Source organism: Aythya ferina, assembly GCF_964211825.1.
Source record: "Aythya ferina genome assembly, chromosome: 18".
Taxonomy (NCBI): domain Eukaryota; kingdom Metazoa; phylum Chordata; class Aves; order Anseriformes; family Anatidae; genus Aythya; species Aythya ferina.
Genome location: NC_140317.1, coordinates 4,050,817 through 4,072,609, shown reverse-complemented (window position 1 = coordinate 4,072,609; position 21,793 = coordinate 4,050,817). Strand labels below are relative to the sequence as shown.

The 21,793-nt window shown below is 45.3% G+C and overlaps 1 protein-coding gene across 2 annotated transcripts; it reads left to right on the top strand.

Annotated features, from left to right (window-relative positions):
- Window positions 1-39: 39 nt before the first annotated feature.
- On the top strand, window positions 40-21,488 carry GGA3 (golgi associated, gamma adaptin ear containing, ARF binding protein 3). 2 transcript variants are annotated; one of them, XM_084492047.1, is made up of 17 exons: window positions 40-208; window positions 5,524-5,608; window positions 6,313-6,388; window positions 6,893-6,991; window positions 7,832-7,955; window positions 8,930-9,033; window positions 9,549-9,629; window positions 10,867-11,004; window positions 12,403-12,484; window positions 12,943-13,059; window positions 14,035-14,304; window positions 15,153-15,220; window positions 15,624-15,946; window positions 16,434-16,699; window positions 16,859-17,028; window positions 17,758-17,868; window positions 19,101-21,488. In XM_084492047.1, the coding sequence occupies exons 1-17, from the start codon at window positions 169-171 to the stop codon at window positions 19,209-19,211; spliced, it is 2,265 nt and encodes a 754-aa protein (XP_084348173.1). In that variant the 5' UTR covers window positions 40-168; the 3' UTR covers window positions 19,212-21,488. The 2 variants fall into 2 exon arrangements, with proteins under 2 accessions (XP_084348173.1, XP_084348174.1); XM_084492048.1 differs by lacking the exons at window positions 40-208; window positions 5,524-5,608 and having other exon boundaries at window positions 6,327-6,392.
- Window positions 21,489-21,793: the final 305 nt, after the last annotated feature.

Below are 21,793 nucleotides of genomic sequence, written 5' to 3'. Positions count from 1 at the left end.
CTCTGCCCCCACCCCGGGACACCGAGACCCCCGGCTGCGGGGTAGGGAACGGGGCAACGGGGCTCGGTCGTGGGCGGCCCGGGGAGGAGCCTGAAGCCGGCGGGGAGGCTCCGAGGCTCGGTTCTCGCGGAGCCGGGGCGGAGCCGCGGGCCGGGCCCGGCCGACAACATGGCGGAGGCGGAGGGGGAGAGCCTGGAGTCGTGGCTGAGTGAGTACCGCCGGGGCCCGCCGCCCAGCCCGGCCCCTCAGCCGCGGCCCCGCTCCCTCACACGCACCCCGGGGGCCCCTCGGTTCCCCTCGGCCCCTCCCGGCCCTCTCAGCCCCATCCCTGCCCCGCTTTCCCTCGCCTTCCACCGGGAGCCGCAGCGGGGGAGCGCCCCGGCCCCTGCCCATCGCTGCGGGTCGGGGGGGACCCCGAGGCTGTGGCCGTGTGGGCACGGCAGTGCCGGGGGCCGGTGATCGGCGCTTTAATTCTTAAAACATCGGGCAGGGTCGCTCGGCACCTCCGAAGCTGTCGCTGCTGTGACCACAAAGGCTCTGCCCCTTCTCCTTCCCCCGCCGGGCTCGCTGGTAGCGCCGCGGATGGGCTGAGCGGTGCCCGTGAGGCTCGGGGCTGGAGGAATTTCCGAAATAAATCGCGTTCCTGTGTTATACAACCGTGTTTTTCAAGCAGGCGAGCTGCTCTCTCTGCCTAGCTGCGCTTGCAGGAGTTTTGGGCGTCCATTGGAAGGCTGCAGGCTGGAATATTTGAAAATCGTTGCTTTAGGAAAATTCTTTCGTGTTACAGAACATCAGACGTTAGAGGCAGAAAGCAAATTGTCTCGTTCACCTCACAGCCATTGCCGAGCATCTCCCTGCTGCCTTCCTCTCCCTGCCCTTTGGCTGTGCGGAGCCTCAGCGCTGCGGGGTCTGGCCCAGGGCTGGAGGGGACTTGCAGGAATCGATCAGAACTGTCATTTTTTTCATATATTCCAATTGCAGGGCTTCTGCTCCTGCCTCTGGGATGCAGTCTTGCAGATTGATAATTTATTACCTGGATTTTGTTAATTTTTTTTTTTTAGAACAGCTACTTGTTCCATTACAGTGGTGAGCAAAGTTCCTAACTAGTTGGGTGCTGTGCAAGGAGCAGAATCCTGTCATTCCCCTCAGTGCTTCAGGATGTGAAATCTGGTGCCCTTTTGGAGCTGTACCTCCACTAACAGGATGAAATGATTCTTGTTCTTCCTTGAATTTTTATATAAAATTTAAATGCATATGTGGTATCAGCATCCATTACAGTAGTTATTGGCTAAACTACGTTTTCAGCTCTCACTTCTCATTTTAGATCAATCCCTTCTGTCCCCTTATAATTCTTGCTCCTCCTCTGAACTCCCACAGTTTGTCAATATCTTTCTGTTTAATTGTAGCCAGCGAGACACATGAAGGAACACCCACATACCTTCCTTTTAATCCTCCTCTGAGGAGGACTGACTCACCAAATTCAGCATGTGTGTGAAAATATCGAGTAGGAAGGATATTTTAGGCTGTGCAGGCTGGAAAGCTTCCTGGCTCTTTGCTTTGTGCTTTTTATTTATTTTTAATTGTGGAAGTTGAGAGAGGAGTTAGCTCCCTTGACCACGCAGTAGGATGCTCTGCCACTAAGAGCACAGCGTTACAAAAACCGTCCTTATTATAAGCAGCGCTGCCTGCTCCGTGTTGCAGTGAGCCTGATTGCAGAGCAGTGCACATTTTTTTCAAGGCTTGAGCGTTGCTCTTGTTTATGATGATAAATTTATGCCTGGTCACTGCTACGGTGGTTTGTGCTGGTGTGATTGTACAGCTCCTCCCAGTGTAAGGAAGCATGGTTCACTTATTAAACGTAAATTACCGGAGGAGTCGTGCAGACCGGGAAGGCAGAGTGCAAAGGCTGGTGTGTCTGAGTGCTTTCACCAGCCCTCCTGAGGTTATTTGTCTTGTAACTATCAAAAAGATGTACGGTGTCTAACGCTAACCTTGAGGGTGTGCACCTGCCGTACCCTTATTGAAGGGAAGGGCCAAAACTGTCAGCAGTGCAGCCAACCTCCCAGGCGCAGGAGGATGGGAAAATCCTTGCCAGTGTTTTTTCTGTACTGGTGGTATGCAGCCTTCCAGGCTGCCCTGGCTTTTGGTCATCAGATGGAGTCATAGACCCATGAAGTAACATCATCCTCATGTCCTAATGCTGCAGCAGGATCTGTGCTTCAGCCTGCCATGATCTAGCATCTTCATCTCCTGTCTTGTTTCAGGCAGTTGGGGTGAGAGAAGGAGATCCCTTCTATTCTCTCCCTGTCTGCAGCCTCTTCTTCTGCAGTTAATTGAAATAGAAGAGGAGGTTAGAAGACAGCGTCAGGTGTACAAACACAGCAGGATGCTTTAACTTCAGTGCTGCCTGTTCTGCTGCTTCCGAAAGGAAGCTTATTGCATCGCATTCATGTCAGGCTGGGGCAGTGTACAGGTATGTGACAGATGGAGGCAGCTAAAATACGATGATTTTCCTTTTTTTTTTTTTCCCTCTAGGATCACTATGGGTCAGCATTCTGCTTGTCTGAGCTACAGACAGAATCTGAATGTTAGGCTCTGATGTGCTTGGACAAGGCATTCTCAATTCATGTGCTAAGCCTGACAGGGAGAAACACTTTGCTGGGATGGCTTTTATCTTATCTCTATAGAGAAGTAAACTTGGGAAAATGAGTGTTCATTACCAGCCAATTAATATTCTCTGTATTCCAGAGTTGTTGTGCTATACAGAAAATAAGCACCTTTGTTTCACATGTAATGATGCATCTGAGTGTTGACTCATTAGTGTTTCGGGGTTTAGCAGAGCAAATGAATGTTGAATGGCTCTGATGCTTAGGTCAAGTGTGAAGCAACTTTCAGACAATGCTGCGCTTAGGACCTATAAAGCAAAGGCAGAGATGCTGAAGGGACTGAGCTAGTGCACAGACTGGTTTCCAAACTGCTGATTCAGATTTACTTGGGTGCCACTGTGAATGGGATTTTCAGGATGGGACCTCGTGGACAAGCATCTCCACAAAATCAAACTTCATAACCGGTACCAAAGGGGCTTGTTTTGGCAATTTCAACAGAGAAGCCAAGGATTTAATATTCTGTAGTACCAAACTCTTCTTCCTGGAACTAGTCCTTTCTTGGAAGGGTTGAACTCTATTTATGGGGCAGTAGTAGCTTCCTGCCTACATTTTAAGTTTTCTGCATAAAAATAGAGGATTTGAGGTTATATCTTCACAGGCGTGATGCAGCTTCACGTGGGGAGATGCTGAAAAGGTTAAGCAAGGTAAATTAGCTTGACTGGGATGCTGTGTTGACGTGGCTTGTACTGAGATCAGTAAGCAAGTCACTTAAGGTATCTGCACAAATCAATGTGTTGTCATGAAAAAACATCAATCTTCAGAGCCAGGGCAAAGTTTCTGATCGAGAACATTAACTTACAAAATAGGGCTTCATGTGGAGATTTTATGAATGTTCAAGATAGGGAGTTTCTTTGTGTGGAACATAACCTCCCGTCAGTAATGTCCCTCTCCTGGCGATTTACTATCTTTATGTGAGAGCTTCTGATGCAAAAAAAGAGGAATTTGAATCCAATATGAGTCTTGAGAAATAATCCAGTGCCATTCCAAGAAATCTTTAATTTTAAAGCTGTTCCAAACGTCTCTAATATTGGCAAGGGCCTGTTGGTTACATTTTCCCATTTGTACCAGATCTCTCCCCTAATTTCAGGATGTGCCACCAACAAAGAGTTCATTTAGTTGAGTGTCCTTCCCTGTTTGTGCTCTTCCTGTTTTTATTAAATAAATACCATTAACTCCAGCCAAGAGCTGTATTTCTTTCATCTAGGCCTGCAGAGCAGCAGAGGTTCTCTGAAGCACCAAACCGTGCCCGATGCCATTTGACTTGCATGAAAAGGCTGTGGATTGTTACACGTCCATGTTTTCATGATGCTTCCAGGGCATTGAGCAGCTGTGAGCGTGGTAATAAGGCTTAAGTGCCTCATGTTTTGAGCAGTTGCTTGGCTCTGTAGCAGCTGCTTTTTAAAGTAAGCCTTTTTGGAATCTTTCAAGCTCAAAAAGTAGCTTGGTAGCTTAGCTGGCACAGTGAGATGTCACCCCACAGTTAGGCTTCCCTGGCTGCCTTCTTTGACTTATGGAGGGTCCTGTGCAGGTCAGCAGCAGATCCAGTGGTGCAGAGTATTTTACAGATGCATCCTACGGAACAACGCGCAAAATTGCTTTACAACTGTTCTTTTGTGAGGAGGGAACCGTGAGCAAACCTTGCAGGACTGCTGCAGGAGCAGGGCTAAGGTAAACTGTGAAAGTGAGCTTTGAGCCTAGGTACTTGACAGTTGTTTTTATTTGCCTGTGGAAGGGTAAAAGGATATGTTTTAACGGTGACAAAAAGCGATGCTTTGTAATGTTACGTGCATTATTTAATTATGCTTTCCTGTATGATTGAAGTACAGGCATGTGTGCTGTCTGTTTTGTTTTGTTGTTTGTTTTTTTTTTTCCCTGTACTTCATCCCCTGCTCTATATTATCTGGCTATCTAATCCATTATTTTCTGTGTCTATTTCCATTAAAATCTTGAGGAATATTTCTTAAATGCCAGACCCTAGCTAGCTACAGTGCACTGTTGCTTCCCATACAAGAAAGAAATCTTCATGTCCAGTCATCTCAGCTGGAAAATTAGATTAAAGCAGGAATCTTGTCTACTGTAAATTCAGTGCTCCATCAGTGAAGTAAAATGCATGAAGATACTTTCGTAACAAAAAGAGATGGTGATAGCCTCAGGATTCTGCAGTCGTACAATAAGCGAGATGCCGGTGGCTGAGGGAGGATCCATCAGGAGCTTGGCACAGTCCAGGCAGTAGAGCATCAGTCTCTGTTTGAGCATGCAGGATTTGAATCCTTACTCACGTACAGGCTGTGGTGTTTATTACTTGCAAGAAGAACTCAGTGTGTAATAATAAATTTCAGTTCATAGTTCCCAGGGGAAATGATAAGGCGTCCAACAAATCACCTGACAGTCTAAAAACAAGTGTCAATGCTAAAGGACTTCTACTAAACATCCGATCTTCCAGCTCTCACTTCTACAAAGCTCCCAGGGAATACAAAAAGAATTTCCTACATAGAAAATTGGAGGGTTTAGCCTTTAAGGAGTTTATTGTTATAGCCAAGAAAGAGCATTTCAGGTAGAGGGAAGCAGAATGAGCTCAAATACTTTCTCTTGTACTTCCATTTACAATGCGGAAAAAGCATGTTTCTGAGTACTTGACATTTGGCATCTGCTTTTTGGAAAGCTGTGATTCTTGCTGGATATTTGGATGCATCAACTTGGAAACACCCTTTCCCCTGACCAGACACAGCATGTGTCAATTTTTCTTCTTTTTTATAGTTGGCGACGGATGTCAAATGCCTTTCTCTAGGAAATGCATGACTTTTTATACCATTCCTTTTTGCTTGTTTGGTAACATATTTTCTTTCTCTTGCTGAAGATAAAGCCACTAACCCATCTAACAGGCAAGAAGACTGGGAATACATCATTGGATTCTGTGACCAGATCAACAAAGAGCTTGAAGGGTAGGTGTCCCAAACCACGTTAGACTTAGTAATTTAACATGCACAGTTTAAAATATGACATTTAATTATCGAAGTTTTTATTTTCTTACATATACTGATATCACAAGGAGGATCTGGCTGCAAATGAAACAAGGTGCTGTGAGGTTTGGTTTCCCTTCTGCAAAGGGAAGGTTTATCCACAGACTGAGTACTAGGAAAATATGAATCCTGAATCTGCCTCATGTCAACTTCTGCAGCTGCATGGTTCTTACCCAGGCAAACTCATCCTGTTTTTCAGTCTGTAAAACAGGGTTAGAACTTTCAGTGCTTGATGGGTCTTCATGTAAAATCTGTACAAACCTCCCGGTCACAGCATTCCTGTGAGCGAAGGAAGAAGTGTTTTCTTTTGGAAAAGGAAACTAATTCATGAGAAGTGATGTGATTTCCTGGGCTGGGGACTGTACTGGGAGTTGTTTGGCCCATCCCAAGGACAAATCTGGAATTGCTGGCTTAGAAGACCAGCCCTGCTTCCTTTTATACATGCAAACAGCCAGGCTTACAAAGATACCTTGAAGATTTGTTAGTCTCTGTACACTGATGAAAACATGAAAAGTACTAATGTCTTAATCATGTGAAAGATCTCATTTAAACAGTAGAATTCTTGAAAGCCTGAAAATCCCTCAGTATGTTCCCCTGCATTGTAATGGGCACCTGCTTTGTTTCAGGCCACAGATAGCTGTGAGACTCCTGGCTCACAAGATCCAGTCGCCGCAGGAATGGGAGGCAGTCCAAGCCTTGACAGTAGGTAGTCCTTGACCCTTCTCTTAAATCCAGCTATATATCATTTGACATTTTCCATGCAGAGTATAAGAGGAGCACAGTGTGTGTCAGTGGGGTTAGCTGGGGCAAGTTTTGGGGCTGAATTCCCTGCTGGGAGGGCGTGGACAGGGAGGGGGGGCACACTGCCGAACTGAAGTGTCCAGATTGTGCATTAGCAACAAAGCAGTTGGAAATAACTCTGTGTTTCAGCTGCTTTCATTTGTTATCCTCGGGTAAGACTTGTGTTTGTTGTTGTGAGCCCTAACAGGGAGTAACTGACCCATACCCACATCGCTGGGAGTGGGCGAGCAGCCTGTCCTGGTGCAGCACTCCTAAAGACAAGGGATTTGTGCCTCTGTCCCAGAGCAGGAATCTGTGTCTCACTGACGTGGGTCCTTCAGCTCTCCTATAAGTTGGACACATCTAAGCTGTTATTGTAGGGTTTTGGTGTTTGTTTCAGCTCCTATTTCTGTTACTTGAATGCAGGTGCTGGAAGCCTGTATGAAGAATTGCGGGAGAAGATTTCATAATGAAGTAGGAAAGTTTCGCTTTTTGAATGAGTTAATAAAGGTTGTGTCCCCAAAGGTTAGTCCCTGAGCCTTACTATTTTATTTATTCTTTGTCTGGCCTCCATAAGCTAAAGGCAACATCCAGAATGTTTCCAGTGCTCTGTCTGCCTTATTGCATTTATTAGCAAACATTCAAAGAACATTTGTTAGTTAACTTTTTTGTGCTCTTCCCACTATTTTTCTCAGTATGCTTTGCCTATTTACTGTTGATACACAGCCCTTGTACTGTTACAATGCTTCATGTAACACAAGGGGTTTTAAGCCACCATTTTAAAATGGTTAAGTGGTGGCTGGTTGTTTTCTTTGTTTGTTTTGTTTTTATTGGGATGGGATTGGTGGGGGGACATGCCAGCATCACTGGAGGAGAGATGTGATACTGAAATTAGAACATGAGATACGGCAACACCACAGAGTTGTAATCCTCACCTTGCTGCTGACTTGCTGTAAAGAGTGCCTGGGCAAGTCCCTCAATATCCGTGATCAGCTTAATGCGGTGACAAATAGATAGAAGCACCCCAAGACATGATTAATACAGTGAAGTATTCCAAGGTTCTTTCCTATAAGACACTGCAGGGGGCTGGTATCTCTATTGCTATAATTTTTAAATAGCAACACTTTGAAACTAACAGACTATCTGCTCTTTCTTTTGTTGAAGATAGTCACAAAGCCTTTGCTGTTAATTCAGATATATTTGAGCACTTTTTCCTTTTAGCATCGCACCTTAGATCTTGGATTATACACCTCTTAATGTATATCACTGAACTCCCGTTCTCTGTGTGTGGGCTTTATTCTTAAAAAGAAATGAAGAATGTGGAGAATTTCCATCTTTTTTTTTTTTTTTTTTCCACATTTTTAGTACCTGGGAGATCGGGTCTCAGAAAAGGTGAAGACCAAAGTGATTGAATTGCTGTATAGCTGGACAGTGGCACTGCCAGAAGAATCCAAAATCAAGGATGCCTACTACATGCTGAAGCGACAAGGTAGGAAGTCAGCTGCTCCTTCACACATTCTCTTCAGCCTGTGCTTGTAAGCAGGAGAGTCACACAACAAACAACTTCTAATTAGATGAAGTCAAGGCAAACTGAGAGGAGATGGAACAAGGGAGAAGTTCCGAGTCTTTGGGAAAGCTAGTTGTTACACTGTGGGCTGGGTTGGGTCGGTCTTTTATTTTTTTAAACTAGATTAGTGAAACACCTTGCAAATGCTTTTGGTTTTGATTTGTAGGGTTTTATTTTGATTATTTTTCTCTGGAACTAGTTTTAAATGATTTAAGGACAATTTAAAGTCAAATAAGAGCATCCATGTAGCTTTTTGTGTTGTGTTGACCAGATCACTTTACAGTTGTACCTTTTAAACTGATACAAATGTCTTGCATAGGCAAAGTGAAAAACACGTGGTAGAGAAGCATGTGGCTTCAAACGGGAAAAAGAAAAAAGGGTTCTGGGAAAGCTCCTGGGGGTAGAGCACAAATCTAGGGTTTGGCAATGGAACAAGCAGGAAAACTGGCTGTTTCCCCACTCATGGTTAGGAGTCTGCTCATCACCCCATCCTGCATTGCTGTCTGCTTTCCTGCTCAGCTCATTTTTACAAAGAGATGTCATGCCCTTGAGTTTGCACAAAGGTAGGTTGTCTGGGACTTTGCGTAGTGGCTCAGAAGCTAATGTGAAAGGGGAAAAGACAAATAGTGGGGAGCTACTGGTTATACTGAGCTCTTAGAGGAGCAGTATGGACCTGGCAACACAGTTGCTGGGGTTTTGTCCTTTATCAAAGAAGGCGTTCTTTGTTTGGCTAGCATGCTCAGTGATTTTGATGCTGTATTGTGTATTGGAACAGTGTGCTAGTATCGGTGCACAGATTGGCAGCTTGTTCACTTTGACAGCAGCATGTGAATAACAGGATGCACGGCATGGTGGGACTGCACTGCAAATCCATGTGGGTTGCCTTCTGCTTTCAGGGATTGTTATGTTTGATCCTGTGATTCCTGCGGACAAAACCTTGATTCCTTCTCCACCGCCTCGTCCCAAAAATCCTGTGTTTGATGATGAGGAGAAATCCAAGGTATAGTGAAGATTTTTATCATAATTACTGATAAAAAGCAATTGCTTAATGCACGTTTGGAATAAGGAAGGAAAGTACGCTAATACAGCTTTTATTTCTGGAGAAGTGGTCTGTACTTTCAAAGAACTCATTGGTTTAAATATGACTGCTTTGTCTACGTACCTAACCTGAAATCCAAGTGAAGACTTGTCTGCGTTATGATTATGTAGTTATTTGTTGTTATAGTGCCATCCTGCTGCAATACTAGAAGGCAGAAAATGTTTCAGACACATTGCCAAAAATCGTGTACAGGAGGAGTAATTGCCCAGTGTCAAGTCTCTGCAGTATGACAGTACAGGTCCTGTGCAGAAGCAATAATGTAACAACTCATGGAAAACAACAAACCCAAAAATGATTCCTGGCTTTGTAAAGTGGTCTATATATGTTTTTCCCTGAACTGTTCCACTAAATTTTTCTTGCTGCTTCTGTTTTCCCAAGAGTCTTTGTTTCCTGAATATCATCGTCTTGTCTTACAGCTTCTGGCCAAACTGCTGAAAAGCAAAAACCCAGATGATTTACAAGAGGCAAACAAGCTTATAAAATCCATGGTAAAAGAGGTAAGAACTTCCTGTAAGTGATTGGTCCCAATCAGTGGTCTGCTTTGCAGGTTTTAAGCAATTTAACCCTACATCGGTGGAGAGCTTTAGGATCACGTGTATAGCAGAACCTTGGTTTCTTAGGCTTCAGGAGCATTTGTGTTGGTATATTCCTTAGTTAAATTGTGGGGACTGAATGAAACTGACCATCAGTAATGACCAACCTCTTCTTGTTTTCTTAAAACTTAAAAAAACCTTGCATCTAATCCAGGCAATTCGGCATAAAAGGATGCTGTCAGATGACTTAGCAGGGCTGCGTTAAATGAATGTGTTGGTAATTTTGACTCTAGCTCACAACCGGGAGATATTTGTATCACAGAAATGTCTGCGGTTGGTGTCCCTGATGAGACAGGGCAAGAAGGGGCAAGGATTGAATGCTGTGTTGAAATTAACTGCGTTCTTGTTGCTTGAGATGCTTTTCCACATCAGGGTTTGGTGGCAGCAGTTCTGTACTGCCCCTGGTTACCGAGAACTGAGTCATCAGACTGGGTCTTCTCACAAGCAGCCTCATGGAAACACCTTCCTGTTTGTGGAGCTGTGATGCATCCACCCATGGCAGGCATTAGAAACCCTGGAGTCCAGGAAATGACTCAGTGTGATTCTGGCAAAAAAAAGTATAGCTCCTAGACGGAAAAGAATGTATAGGTTTCCAAAATATTTCCATTCAAGCTTCTCCTGTCCCCAGGGCAGAGTCTCCTACATCTTTAGTTGGAATCTCAAATCAGAGATGGGTGGATATTTTCTACCCGAGTGTGCTGGTTGTTTCTAGTAAATCCTTTGTTTCAAACACATCTTTTTTTCATAAAATGTCAACAAGGAACAATAACAACAAACTCACATACCAAAAAAAAATAATCTGAAAAGGTCAAAAAGGGACTTTTGGGAACATGGTGTTTTGAACACTTCTATTTTTAGTAGTATAATTATAAATTAAAATTTATTTAATGAGACTTTTTGGGAATACAGAGTTTTCTAGTTTTTCAAAATGGTAGTGAAAAGATGATCAAATAAACAAAGCTTCACATGAATGGAGAGTGGTGTGGTGGTGGTGTTTTGGTGTGTTTTTTTTTTTTTTTCCTTTTTAGCTCAGCTTTAAATAGAGAGCATTTTACATGATTTTCAAATGATACCTGCTGTTGTGATGCTGTGGACCTTTACAGGAAAACTCACTTTTCATGTCTCTGTTTACACCCTGAAGGATGAGGCTCGGATTCAAAAAGTCACAAAACGCATGCACACGCTGGAAGAAGTAAATAACAACGTAAAACTGCTGAATGAGATGTTGGTACATTACAGCAAAGAGGAGTCATCAGAGGCAGACAGAGAGCTCATGAAGGTGGGTCTGAGCTGCTGCTTCCCAGAAATACTGCAGTCGGTCCTTTTTTCTTCTTGTTCAGATTTCACTGAATTTTGCAAAGAATTATAGTGCAATAAAATGGAGAGCAGTGCCAAGAAACAAGAGCTGTCATTGGAAACAGCAGGCAAGAAAATAACCATATTTTTAATACTTTTCACCAAAGGACTCAGTGCCTTACAAGGATAGTGGGTAATAGCTCTTTTGCACATTTTTGAAGTCAGGTACAGCTGTTCTCCATAGATGCAGTGTAGCAGAACTGAGAAGCTGCAATTTCTAATTCTTGGTACCATTAGAGCATAGTGGTTGTGGATAGTAATTGTCCTTCAGAGCATATCCTCAGAGCAGGATAAACCAAAGGCCTATGGGGGCAGAAAATACGTCCTCCTATGTAGCTGGCATTACAGGGTTGGGAGAATGTCAGGAAGATGAAAATTAAAACAGACATCAGAGTGTCAGTGTTTGTGCTGAATTAGGTTCTTTTAGATATTCCAGACATGGAGCATGAAATGTTTGATATCAGAACCAATTTTTTTGGAAGCTATTTGAAGTTGCACAGTTCTTCAATTTAGAAAAATGGTAGAGCAGTGTACTGAAATCGTTATACAAACACAAATGTTTGGGCTTGTCTGTTGGGCTGAGCCACATATTCAGTCCCCCATGCTGGTCTGTCTAACTCAGGGAGCCACAAAGATTCTTTAAATGAGCTTGGGGAGAAATGCTTATACCACTAGTTGATCCGTTTTAACTGTTTATAGCTTTTTATCTCAAACAGAGGCTTCCCTCAGCCCTCTTTTTATTGAGATAAAGTCAGCTTCTTTGCAACTGCTGCAGTCAGTTACATGGGGGTGGTTGGATAGGCTCAGAGCCTTGAAGAGTTGCACTTCATGTAGTTTTAAAATTTAAAATTATACTTTTGTTTAACAACAAGGTTGTGAAACAATGGTATGAAGCTTAAGAAAATGGTTTATTTCTGTGAAATGTTTCTTTCTTGTCACCTTTCTTCTGTGTGGTTGCAGACTGAGTAGAGGCTGAAGAATTCTGCTTTCTTGTGCTTTTAGGGACAGCTGTAACACAAGGAACAAAAATCCCATTATGGACTAGAATAGGCTGAAAATGCTGATGTGAGGGAGGACTGAGAGGTGTCATGTTGAAAATGCAGACTGGGCTCTCACAGTGGGGTAACACTTCTCAGTTCTGTTAATAGGGTAGGGACAGGGGATCTTGGCTGTCCTTCTACACTAGCCTGTCCAGCTCAAGGGAAGCTGGCTGCTCTGTCCTGGGCTTTCCACAGAATGCCTGGGCAGTCATTGTGCTGACTGGTGTTGCTGACAGTGGCTCCTGGCTGATAAGACCCTCTGTCCTAATCTCTCTTCCCAGGAGCTCTACGAAAGGTGTGAAACCAAAAGACGGACGCTGTTCAAGCTAGCCAGTGAGACAGAGGATAATGACAGCAGCTTGGGTAAAAGAAGCTACACTTCTCCATTTTAAGTACAGTTGTGACCTGTGACTGTGCGAGGGTTCAGCAAGGGAACAGCTGCTGTAAAGATGCCTCTGTGGATGTGCTTTGCTTTGAGCAAAAAAACAAGATCCTTGCTCGTTATGCTTATCATTTACGTTCATGCAAGGAATTGGCGTTATAGGAGGAGGCTGGGGGAGATGATGTGGAACAGCTGCTGCTTTGGAAGGGGAAGGGAGTTACTGTGGAGAACAAAGCCTTGGAGTCATTTTCATCATAACTGTAACGTATATGGACCTAGAAAGGTCAGGGTCTTGCTTAGAGAAGCATGGCAGACAGAATAATGGAACTCATAGATAAATAACTGTGTTTTTTCTTGCTAATTATTTAGCTGTTAAATGAATACTGTCAGCATTAGTGACTAAAGTCTTGGAGGTTGTTTTTGTCTCTCTTGCCTGTAGGGGATATTCTGCAGGCCAGTGACAACTTATCCCGTGTGATAAATTCCTATAAAAAAATAATAGAGGGGCAAGTGATCAATGGTGAAGTGGATCTCCCTGTGACGTCAGCAGTGGAAGGTAAATTACTGGGAAGCCAACTGTTTCATTTTGAATCCTACAATTTTGTCTTCCAGACGGGGTTTCCAATTAATTGTGATAAAGTAGGCTATTGATGGTTCCTTTGGCCAAGACTTTGTGAATAAGAGGGGAACGAGGCAGCTCCCAGGCAGTGGATAAACAATTATGGACATGGGCTACAGTGCTACAGCTTTGCATTTTCCATTGGTGGTTGTTTGTAATTGTAATGTCTGATAATATTAGTAGCAAACCAGCATCCAAACAGTTTGTGTGCCTGAAGTTCTCATACATTTGTCTTCGCGTTTGTTCTACCTCTTAATGGTGACATGTAAGAAGAGAACAACTTCATGAGAAGGACAAGAGGGGGAGGGCGGGAGCCAGGCCAGGGGTCCTATCCTGGTTTTGCCAGCAGTTCCATTTGTGCATTTAGGCCAGTTGTCCAGGGATTTCAAAGGTGAAGCTGAAATGTAAAGTGGACGTGTTGTGTGTGGCAGGATTGCCACTTGGGAGTTACTTCAACATTTCTGCATGAAGAGCAATAGAGGAAATGCATAATGTTGTCTGACAGCATCCTATTGCAACAAGACTGTCCTAAATATGAAGGGGATTCTAGATCCAGACTGCATATGTTTTCCTTGACTCCAGCTTTCTGGTAGCCTTAGTTCTGGAGGATCTCCCAGGGTCTGATCTGAGCTCAAAAGATTTTGAAAAGACTACAAGAAGTGCTGGGGAAAGAGCAGGTGTTGCTTTTCAGATATTAATTTCCTAAGTATCTGGGTTGATTACTTAACTTGTGGTCAGCAAATGGTTAGCTGGACAGTGTGAGGGCTTTCTCCTTCATTTATAAAGAGCAGTAAGCCACGACTGAGGGGGGAATCCGCGTTACCTAAACCATCTCGCTGATTTCTTCCATATGATGTGCTTGCTCGGAGCCTTTTGCCTTCTTTCCTAGTAGTGCTCTTCTGTCTGCTGCAGGGAGTAACTCCACGAGTAACCTCAACACCCTCATTGACCTTGCTGGATTGGATGTCTCCGGCACGCCGCCGCCTCCGATGCCGCCCACCACCCTGACGCCAGCCCCCCCGGCAGCCCCGGCCCCAGCAGAGATCCCCATCCTCCCACCTCCTCCACAGACGTTTGCGCAGTTGCGGAGCAGTTCCTTGAGCCAAGTGGAAGCTGCACCTGCTCAGCAGAGCAGCACTGCCAACTCCCTTTCCTTGCTGGATGAGGAGCTTCTGTGCTTAGGTAAGAAGACGCTGAGGGGCCCAGAAAAGGGTTGCTCAATTCATGCTTCTAAAAGTCCACTTACTTCCTCCAGCATGAGGTTGAGGAGCATGAGATGCCTTTGATTTTGGCCACACCAGATTCTTCCTGCTCTTGTCTCCTCCAGTAAGTTTACTTAGTGAGCCCTTAGGGCTGTCCTGGACCTTGGTAGGTAGAGTTTGAGGGATGGTTGAGAGAGGTTGGCGATTGAGATGGTGCAGTTGGGAACAGTAACCTGTGCTATTCCCTAAATATTTATATTGGGATATCTTTCCTTGCTTGGATTCTGCTCAGTCCTGCGTGTCTTCAGATCTGTTATTTCTAGAGGAGTCCAGAGGATTTGAGACACTCCCTTGAATCATCCTGAATAGAAGAACTGATCCATGAATCAGTGTTAAACTCCGGTGTTCCCAGAGTAGGCAGCAAATGAAATAACCCTTGTGTGTGATTACAGTCTGATCTCTGCAGGTGCATAGGCATTGGTGCTGATTTCACTGCTGACTTCATGGCTCTGCTAAAGAGCAAGGTGCCCTAGAGGAACTGCTTGGTAGGAGCCTGCAGAATTCCTGCCTGTGAAGCCCGGATCTGAATAGCAGGAGATGCCATAAATCAAAATCGGGATGAATTAGGGGGGCCGTGTGCAGGATGTTGGCTGCTGGTGCTGTTGGTCCCTTTTCATCATCACAGACTTGCAATGCATTTCAGTTTTTCACTAGACTTTTGGTCTCTTGCAGGGCTGAATCAAGTAGTTTCGTTCTGAAACAACTTCCAAGTGATGACACCTAACTCATTTTCCGCTCCAGTAACCTATTTGTTATTTTTCCTTTTAGGCCTGAATGACCCAGCCCCTGCAGCAGTGAAGGAGACATCAGAAAACAGCCAGTGGAGCATGTTTGAGGTACAAAGGAGGGAATTTCTCAAGGGAAGGGAGGGAGGCGTGCTAGTGTGGGAGGTCTCAAGACACACTTTGTCACCTTGGAGAAGAATGATCACACACACGAGCGGAGGGGCGGCTGTTCCGGAGGGGAAGTCTGGCTTGGTCCCAAGATCTGGGATAGCTGTGTCTGAACAGAGTAAATACCCCTGAGTGTGGCTGTCTCAGTTTCCAGTCTGTCCCCCATGATGTTAGCACTTCCTTTGCTTAAATTACAGATCAGATGTAGTCCTGACATAGGCCGCAGACTTTGCTGCTTGCCACCCACCACCTGTTTTTGCGGTAAATCTCTCTCCCTCTGTAACAGTGCCACCTCTACAACAGGGGACAGCAGTGAGTTAGAGCATGTACTTGTCTTCTCTTGCAGAACGACCAATTGGACCTGGATTTCTTTAATCCGAAGACGGTGACTGTTGCTTGCAACCCTGCAGGGAACCCTCTTCTCCATCACACATCCCAGACCACATGTGGAACGTCAGTGCCGCTGCCTTCTGCTTTCACAGCCTCTCAGACTGCTTCCAGCATCCCTGCACCTATCTCCGCACCATTTGCATTCTCTGCTGGACCAGCTGCACCTGTGGGGCCTCCCAAGACTGTTCCAGCTGCTCCTGGGTACTTCAGCTCATCTGTGGGGAGCAGTATGCCACATAAGATAGATGCGTTAGGACAACTTCTTGAAGAAGCCAAAGGGTAACTAAAACTGCTAGACTTCCCTTTGTCTTTGTGGTTAGAAAACCAAGCTTGCTGCAGTGTTGGGCTCAGAGATAGATGTTCAACTCTCTAGTTTGGTAGAAACGTGTGACTGGGATGTTTACGAACTGAGTTCCACCTTCAGCAGGGGAATGCAGACACTACCAGGTAGAGAACAGCTGCACTATTGCCTGATTTAAGTCTGCAACATGAAGTTAGGCTGCTAAGGTAGAAAGGCCTTTGGCCATCGTAGCCTTGCCCACCTTTGCCAAGGTGAGGCTCTGCTTTCACCTGGACTTAGTAGTGCTTAATCCTACCAACACCACTTTCCTTGTAGGCCTGCTTCTTACAGGAGACATCACTGAGTTGCAGACTCCAAACTGGCTCCAGGCCCGTTTTGTCCTTGTGATTTGCTGTTAGCTCTGGGTTCGTGGTGAAATGCCTGCTTTGCTTTCAGCTTAATTTTCCCATGTTTTTTGTCTTCTAGGACTGCCACCCAAGGCATGGCAACTCCCTCAGTGTTCCCTGGGGTTACTTTGCCAGCCCCTGCCACCTCTTCTCCATTAATAGCACCTGCAGGGCTGCCAGTCACTGCCCCAGGAGCCCCTCCAATGCCTTTCCCAAGCAGCTGCCCTGCTGGCTCAGGGAGCCCTCTCTTCCAGCCAGCATCGTTCCAGCAGCAAGGCAGTCCCATGAAAGCACCTGAAATTTCTTTGGCCAATGTTCACGTTCCCTTGGAATCCATTAAACCTAGTAAGTACTTCACGTTTTTCAACGTTCTCTGAACATTTTTTAAAAGCAAAGCTCCCTGACTAAGCTAATAAAATGGAGGACAGGGATGAGAAATCCCAGCCACATATCAGGTTGTCTTCTGCAGCATACACCTGCATTCCTCTGCTCTCTCTGTGGCAGGCAGCGCCCTCCCGGTGACGGCCTATGACAAAAACGGCTTCCGAATCCTCTTGCATTTTGCCAAGGAGTGCCCCCCAGGACGGTCGGATGTGCTGGTTGTGGTAGTCTCGATGCTGAACACAGCACCACTTCCTGTGAAGAACATTGTGCTGCAGGCTGCAGTCCCAAAGGTAGGGATATGTGGTTCGGACCCACAGCAGAGTGAATCCGCGCTTTCAGGAGGGCCTGGGTGTGGACTCAGGGACTTGGATGCAACAACCTGGTTCTGCCTTTCTGTAGGCAGTGCTCTGCCTGCTTCCAGAACATAAAGGTGGTTGTCAGAGGCAGAAAACACTAAATAGGATAAGATTAAAACTTCAGGTAGTATATATTTTCTTTTTTAATCAATCCAGCTGTGTCTGGCTATGAAGATGGCCCACAGCATAATGACAAGACTGTTCTGTGGATAGAGCCATCCCTGAGGTCCTTGAGAATCAGAATTTCTTGAAGACACCTTAAATTTGAAAATACATTCCATTCTGGTTCTTACTGCACCTACATAATTCCAGGTGGCTGGTTCATGTTTTGAAAGCTGTCCCGGACAGCTATGATCTGCCTGCCATGAAAATGCTTGTGTTTAAAGCCTCTGCCATAAGAGCACTTGGGTAGGAAGGTGCCGTTGGTGTTCACCTGACCAGTGCTTTTACTCTGGGCTGACTTGTTGGGACTGATTGGTTGGTCTTCCTGTTCCTGTTATATTGTGTAAGTGGGCTGGCTCTTGTCTCCTCATTCTCACATGTGGATGGATTTCCTTCAGCTTGGATGTCTGTTGTTATCTCCCCAGCCTGTGCATACATCTTCCATCCTCCCCAAGGTAAGAGGTACTCCCTGAGGTTCCACTTCTGTTTGTTTGTTTGCAGTCCATGAAAGTGAAGTTACAACCACCCTCTGGCACAGAGCTGTCTCCATTCAATCCCATCCAGCCACCTGCTGCCATCACCCAAGTCATGCTTCTGGCAAATCCTACAAAGGTGAGAGGGGCAGACTGTAATGGAATGGGATTTTTCCTGTCCTTTTCAGCAAAAATTGATGTAAGCTGAATTCTTCAGGGAGTTTGGACCAAACCTCTGTGCAAATGCAGCTGTTATTTCTTAAGTTGCTCTCCAGAGGTGGTCAGTGCAGCATCAGATCAGTGGCGTTCCAATTAAAGGCTAGAGTGAGCCTGTACATAGTCTCTTATCCCACAGACTTTTTCAGCAAGGAAAGAGGTGAGAAGACCCTGCATATTTCTCCCAGCAGAAGGGCAACAGTCAAATAAGGGTCAACTTCAAGGGGGAACAATCAGAGCTGCATCAAGAGCTTGTCTTAATTTCCTTGTGCGCTGGAAGTGCTCTGCTTTGGTGATAATTAGTGTGATGTGAAATTAGGTGGTGCTGTAAGAATACTTCTGTGGTGTTGAGGCTATATACAGCCTGCCAGAACTGAACAAACAGGCTAATTAATGTCAGATCACGTTCCTTCCCTTTGGCATGTTATGAGAGGTACCTGTGACCAGTGAAATGTCATTAACACTTTCCTGTCTGCTCATTGTGCTAGGAATACCTGAATAGCTGTGGAAACCCCTACTGGAGTTAGTCATTTAAGTAACCTGCTCCATAAAGCTCAAAGCCATGTACTGTAGTAGTTTCTAATTCTTTGACAAATCTAGATGTTACTAGTTGAGAATTACAGCCAAAATGTCTTTAAGGTATCAGCTGAAAGCTACAAGATCCAAAAGGGTAAGCATCAGAGGGGTTTGGTGTATTGTTGAAGGTTTCACTTTGTGAAGCACAAGGAGATACCCTCTCTGAAAGACTGTTTCCACCACTGGTTACTGCTTACTGGGAATTTTGCAGAGCAGGAACTGTTTTATCTTCCTGTACATGATGTGCACTACTCCAGCAGCATTCTTCAGGCTCACTGGAGAGCAGCTGAGCGATGAGTGCTGGCTACACGTACATCAAACTATTAGTGCAGATCATTTGTGCTTTTCTCCTACTGTTTCATGATAATCAATAAAGCTTATGTGTTTTAAAAACTGTAACGTAAATAACTCAGGTTTGCTAAGTAGCTGAAGTAAGCCATGAACATACCATAGCCCTCTTTTCCCTGCTACGTGCAGTACAACTGGTGTAATTTCTGTAGAGCTGTAGCGGTGAAATGTTTTGCTCAGGAGCAACTGAGGCTATTCTCACATTGCTCTTGTTTTTTGTCTTCCCTGCAGGAGAAGGTGAGGCTGAGGTACAGACTGTCCTTCACACTGGGAGACCAGCCCAGCACAGAGGTTGGCGAAGTGGATCAGTTTCCCCCAGTAGAGCAGTGGGGGAATCTATGACCTTAGGACACTGCCAGAGACTCTGTGACAGGACCAGGAAAGGATCCCACAGGACTGGAATGAATGTGACGTGGGGAGGGACACACATGCTATCCACTGGTGATGTTCAGCTTTGTTTACATGTCCTGACCACTCTGCTTGTAGCTTTAGTCCAGAATGTTTTACCCCACGCTGAAGGGGTCCTGGGACATTTTTGCCAAGCATGAACTGAGAGGCAGCCAGTGCTGGTTGCTTTTATCTTGGCCTCTGGGTGAATCTGGTTCTATCTTCCACTCTGTTAAACTTGAAGTTATTGTATTTTGAGGGGAGACCTGTCAACAGAAGGGGATTTAGTTGGCGTGTTCCTGTACTGCTGTCCAGAGATACCTACAGGCTGGTGGGGTAATGATGCCACCTTGAGCTTTCTCAGTGCAGAGCCCTTACACGTGCCCTCCCTTGGACTTCTACCGCCTCAGTGCCAGACTGGACCCGCTAAGCATGTGAAGCAATAATGCTGGCTCCGTGAGGGAACGCTTCTTTTGTACACTGAAATGGCACTTAGCTCCCTTCCTCCCCCTCCTCTGCTTCGTTCCCGACAGTCGATGTAAGCAGGCCCCAGCTCTGTGTTGCGTACCTTTAGTTAAGATATTTATTTTATAGTGCTAGCTGCCTGCCTCTTGTACCCATTTTGGGCAGCTGGGGCTGTTTTGTATGCAAATGGCTACACCGGTTGTTTTTCTGCCCTCATTGCATTCCATAGCGAGGGGAGGAGAGGAGACGTGCGGGGAGGAGGTGCGCCCATGGGGCTGGGAAGCGGTTGTCAGTGTTGGTGGAGGACAGCACCTGGGGTGCAGAAGTGTCCTTACAGCCGCTCAGCAGGCGCAGTGACTGAATCCAGGGATAAGGGGAGGTGCCCCTCGGGTGCCCTCATGCAGGCAGTATTATGGGGTTGTACTGAGAGGAGTACGGTGAAACACACGATGTAAATAGTAGAGCTCTAGGATGGCTGAACAGAACCAAGCAGGCAGTGAAAGGAAAGAAGGCTCCACTGGGCTGTGCTGGTGCATGTGCTGGGCTTAATGCCCCGTTTTATTTGTTCCCTCTATGAAGTGGCTAAGTGCAATCATCTCCACAAGGTGGAAAGCAGTTTTACCGGACGTCAGTGTTCTGTGCTAATGGGGCAGAGGAGCTGAGCCCTCCAGGTGCAGTCACACAAACTAGGTTGAAATTAGTGAAACTTGATTCCAGCAGTCCCTTCCTCCTCTTCAATTTCCAGTCTCGAGTAGTGCCTCAGCTAGCTTTGAGACAGACTGTTTTAGCTGAACGTTGGTTTTATTGTTTGTTTTTCTTTTTTTTTTTTTTTTTTAACATCCATTGACAAAAACACAGGGCAGGTCCTTAGCTCAGCATTTCTGGCAGTGCTGTTGAACATCAGCTCTTACACTGTGGATGGGAGCAGTCACCTAAAGTGCTGAGAAAATGTGTACACAGGAGGAGACCCCTGCTGTTATAGGAAGAAAACTCCAGAGAAAGTGCTGCTGGAATTAATGGAGGCTGTAAAACCCATTATTGCAAATACAGCTTGGAGTTATTTATATTTTCATTACTGTGATAAGAACTAAAAATCATTAGAGGTGAAAAACTCAGCAGATTCAAAGGCCTGAGGCTTTAATCAAAGGCACCAGGCAGTTGTAGAAGGAGGAATCAAAGCTTGGCCGAGGATCTTGCTGTAATTTCCTGGTCTGAAGCTCACGAGGACCACAGCCTTGTCAGCTCCCTGACAGAGAAGGCAGGCAAGAAGGATGGTTCCATCTTTGAGATTGTTAAAGAAAGCAGCAATTTTAAACTGATGGACTAGGATGGGGGACAAAGAGATCTCTTTCTGCCTCAGACAAGCTCTTGCCAGCACTTTAGACACAGTAGGCATAGGGATAGTGTTTAGGTCACTTAAATCTGCCCAGGTGCTGTAGTGTGTCCTGAGGAAGCAGGTTTCACTGCTTTAGATGCCTACACGTGAATCTCACTGTGACTTTGAGGAAGTCAGAAGAGCACAAGTGCTTTCTGCAGAATGGCTTTGTTCTCAGTGTTAACAGCAGTGCATTGCCTGTGCTGTAAAGCCAAATGGAAGGATGCCATAGTCTTGCTGCGTGGAAATGCATTGTTACAAGCTTTGGAAATTAAACTATGAATGTCCCTTGTCTGTAGGTTGAGGTTCCTGCTTCATACCGAACAGCCGTTACTGTAAATACATCTCAAATGCATTTGTCCTGCTGCATGTTAAATAAATTGTTTTCCCTACTTTGGTCTGTGGGTGGCTCTCACTAATGACTGATTGTGGAGTCTAATGCTGATTCTGGAAATCCTAAAACTCAACCCATCATCTGAAGACCATCCAAACTAACCAAAAAGGCAGAAGTTGCTGTTTGCTAAAATGCCAGTGCGTTAAAAGGTAGGCTCAATTTCAGTTCTGGGTATTGGTGGCAAAGCAACTGAAAAGACAAAGGTAATGAGGTTTACTTTACAAGGCAAGGACTGCCAGACCGAGTTGGAACAAGCAACTGTAAATGTCCTGATGCAGCTCCTTTTTAAAAGTTACATTTACA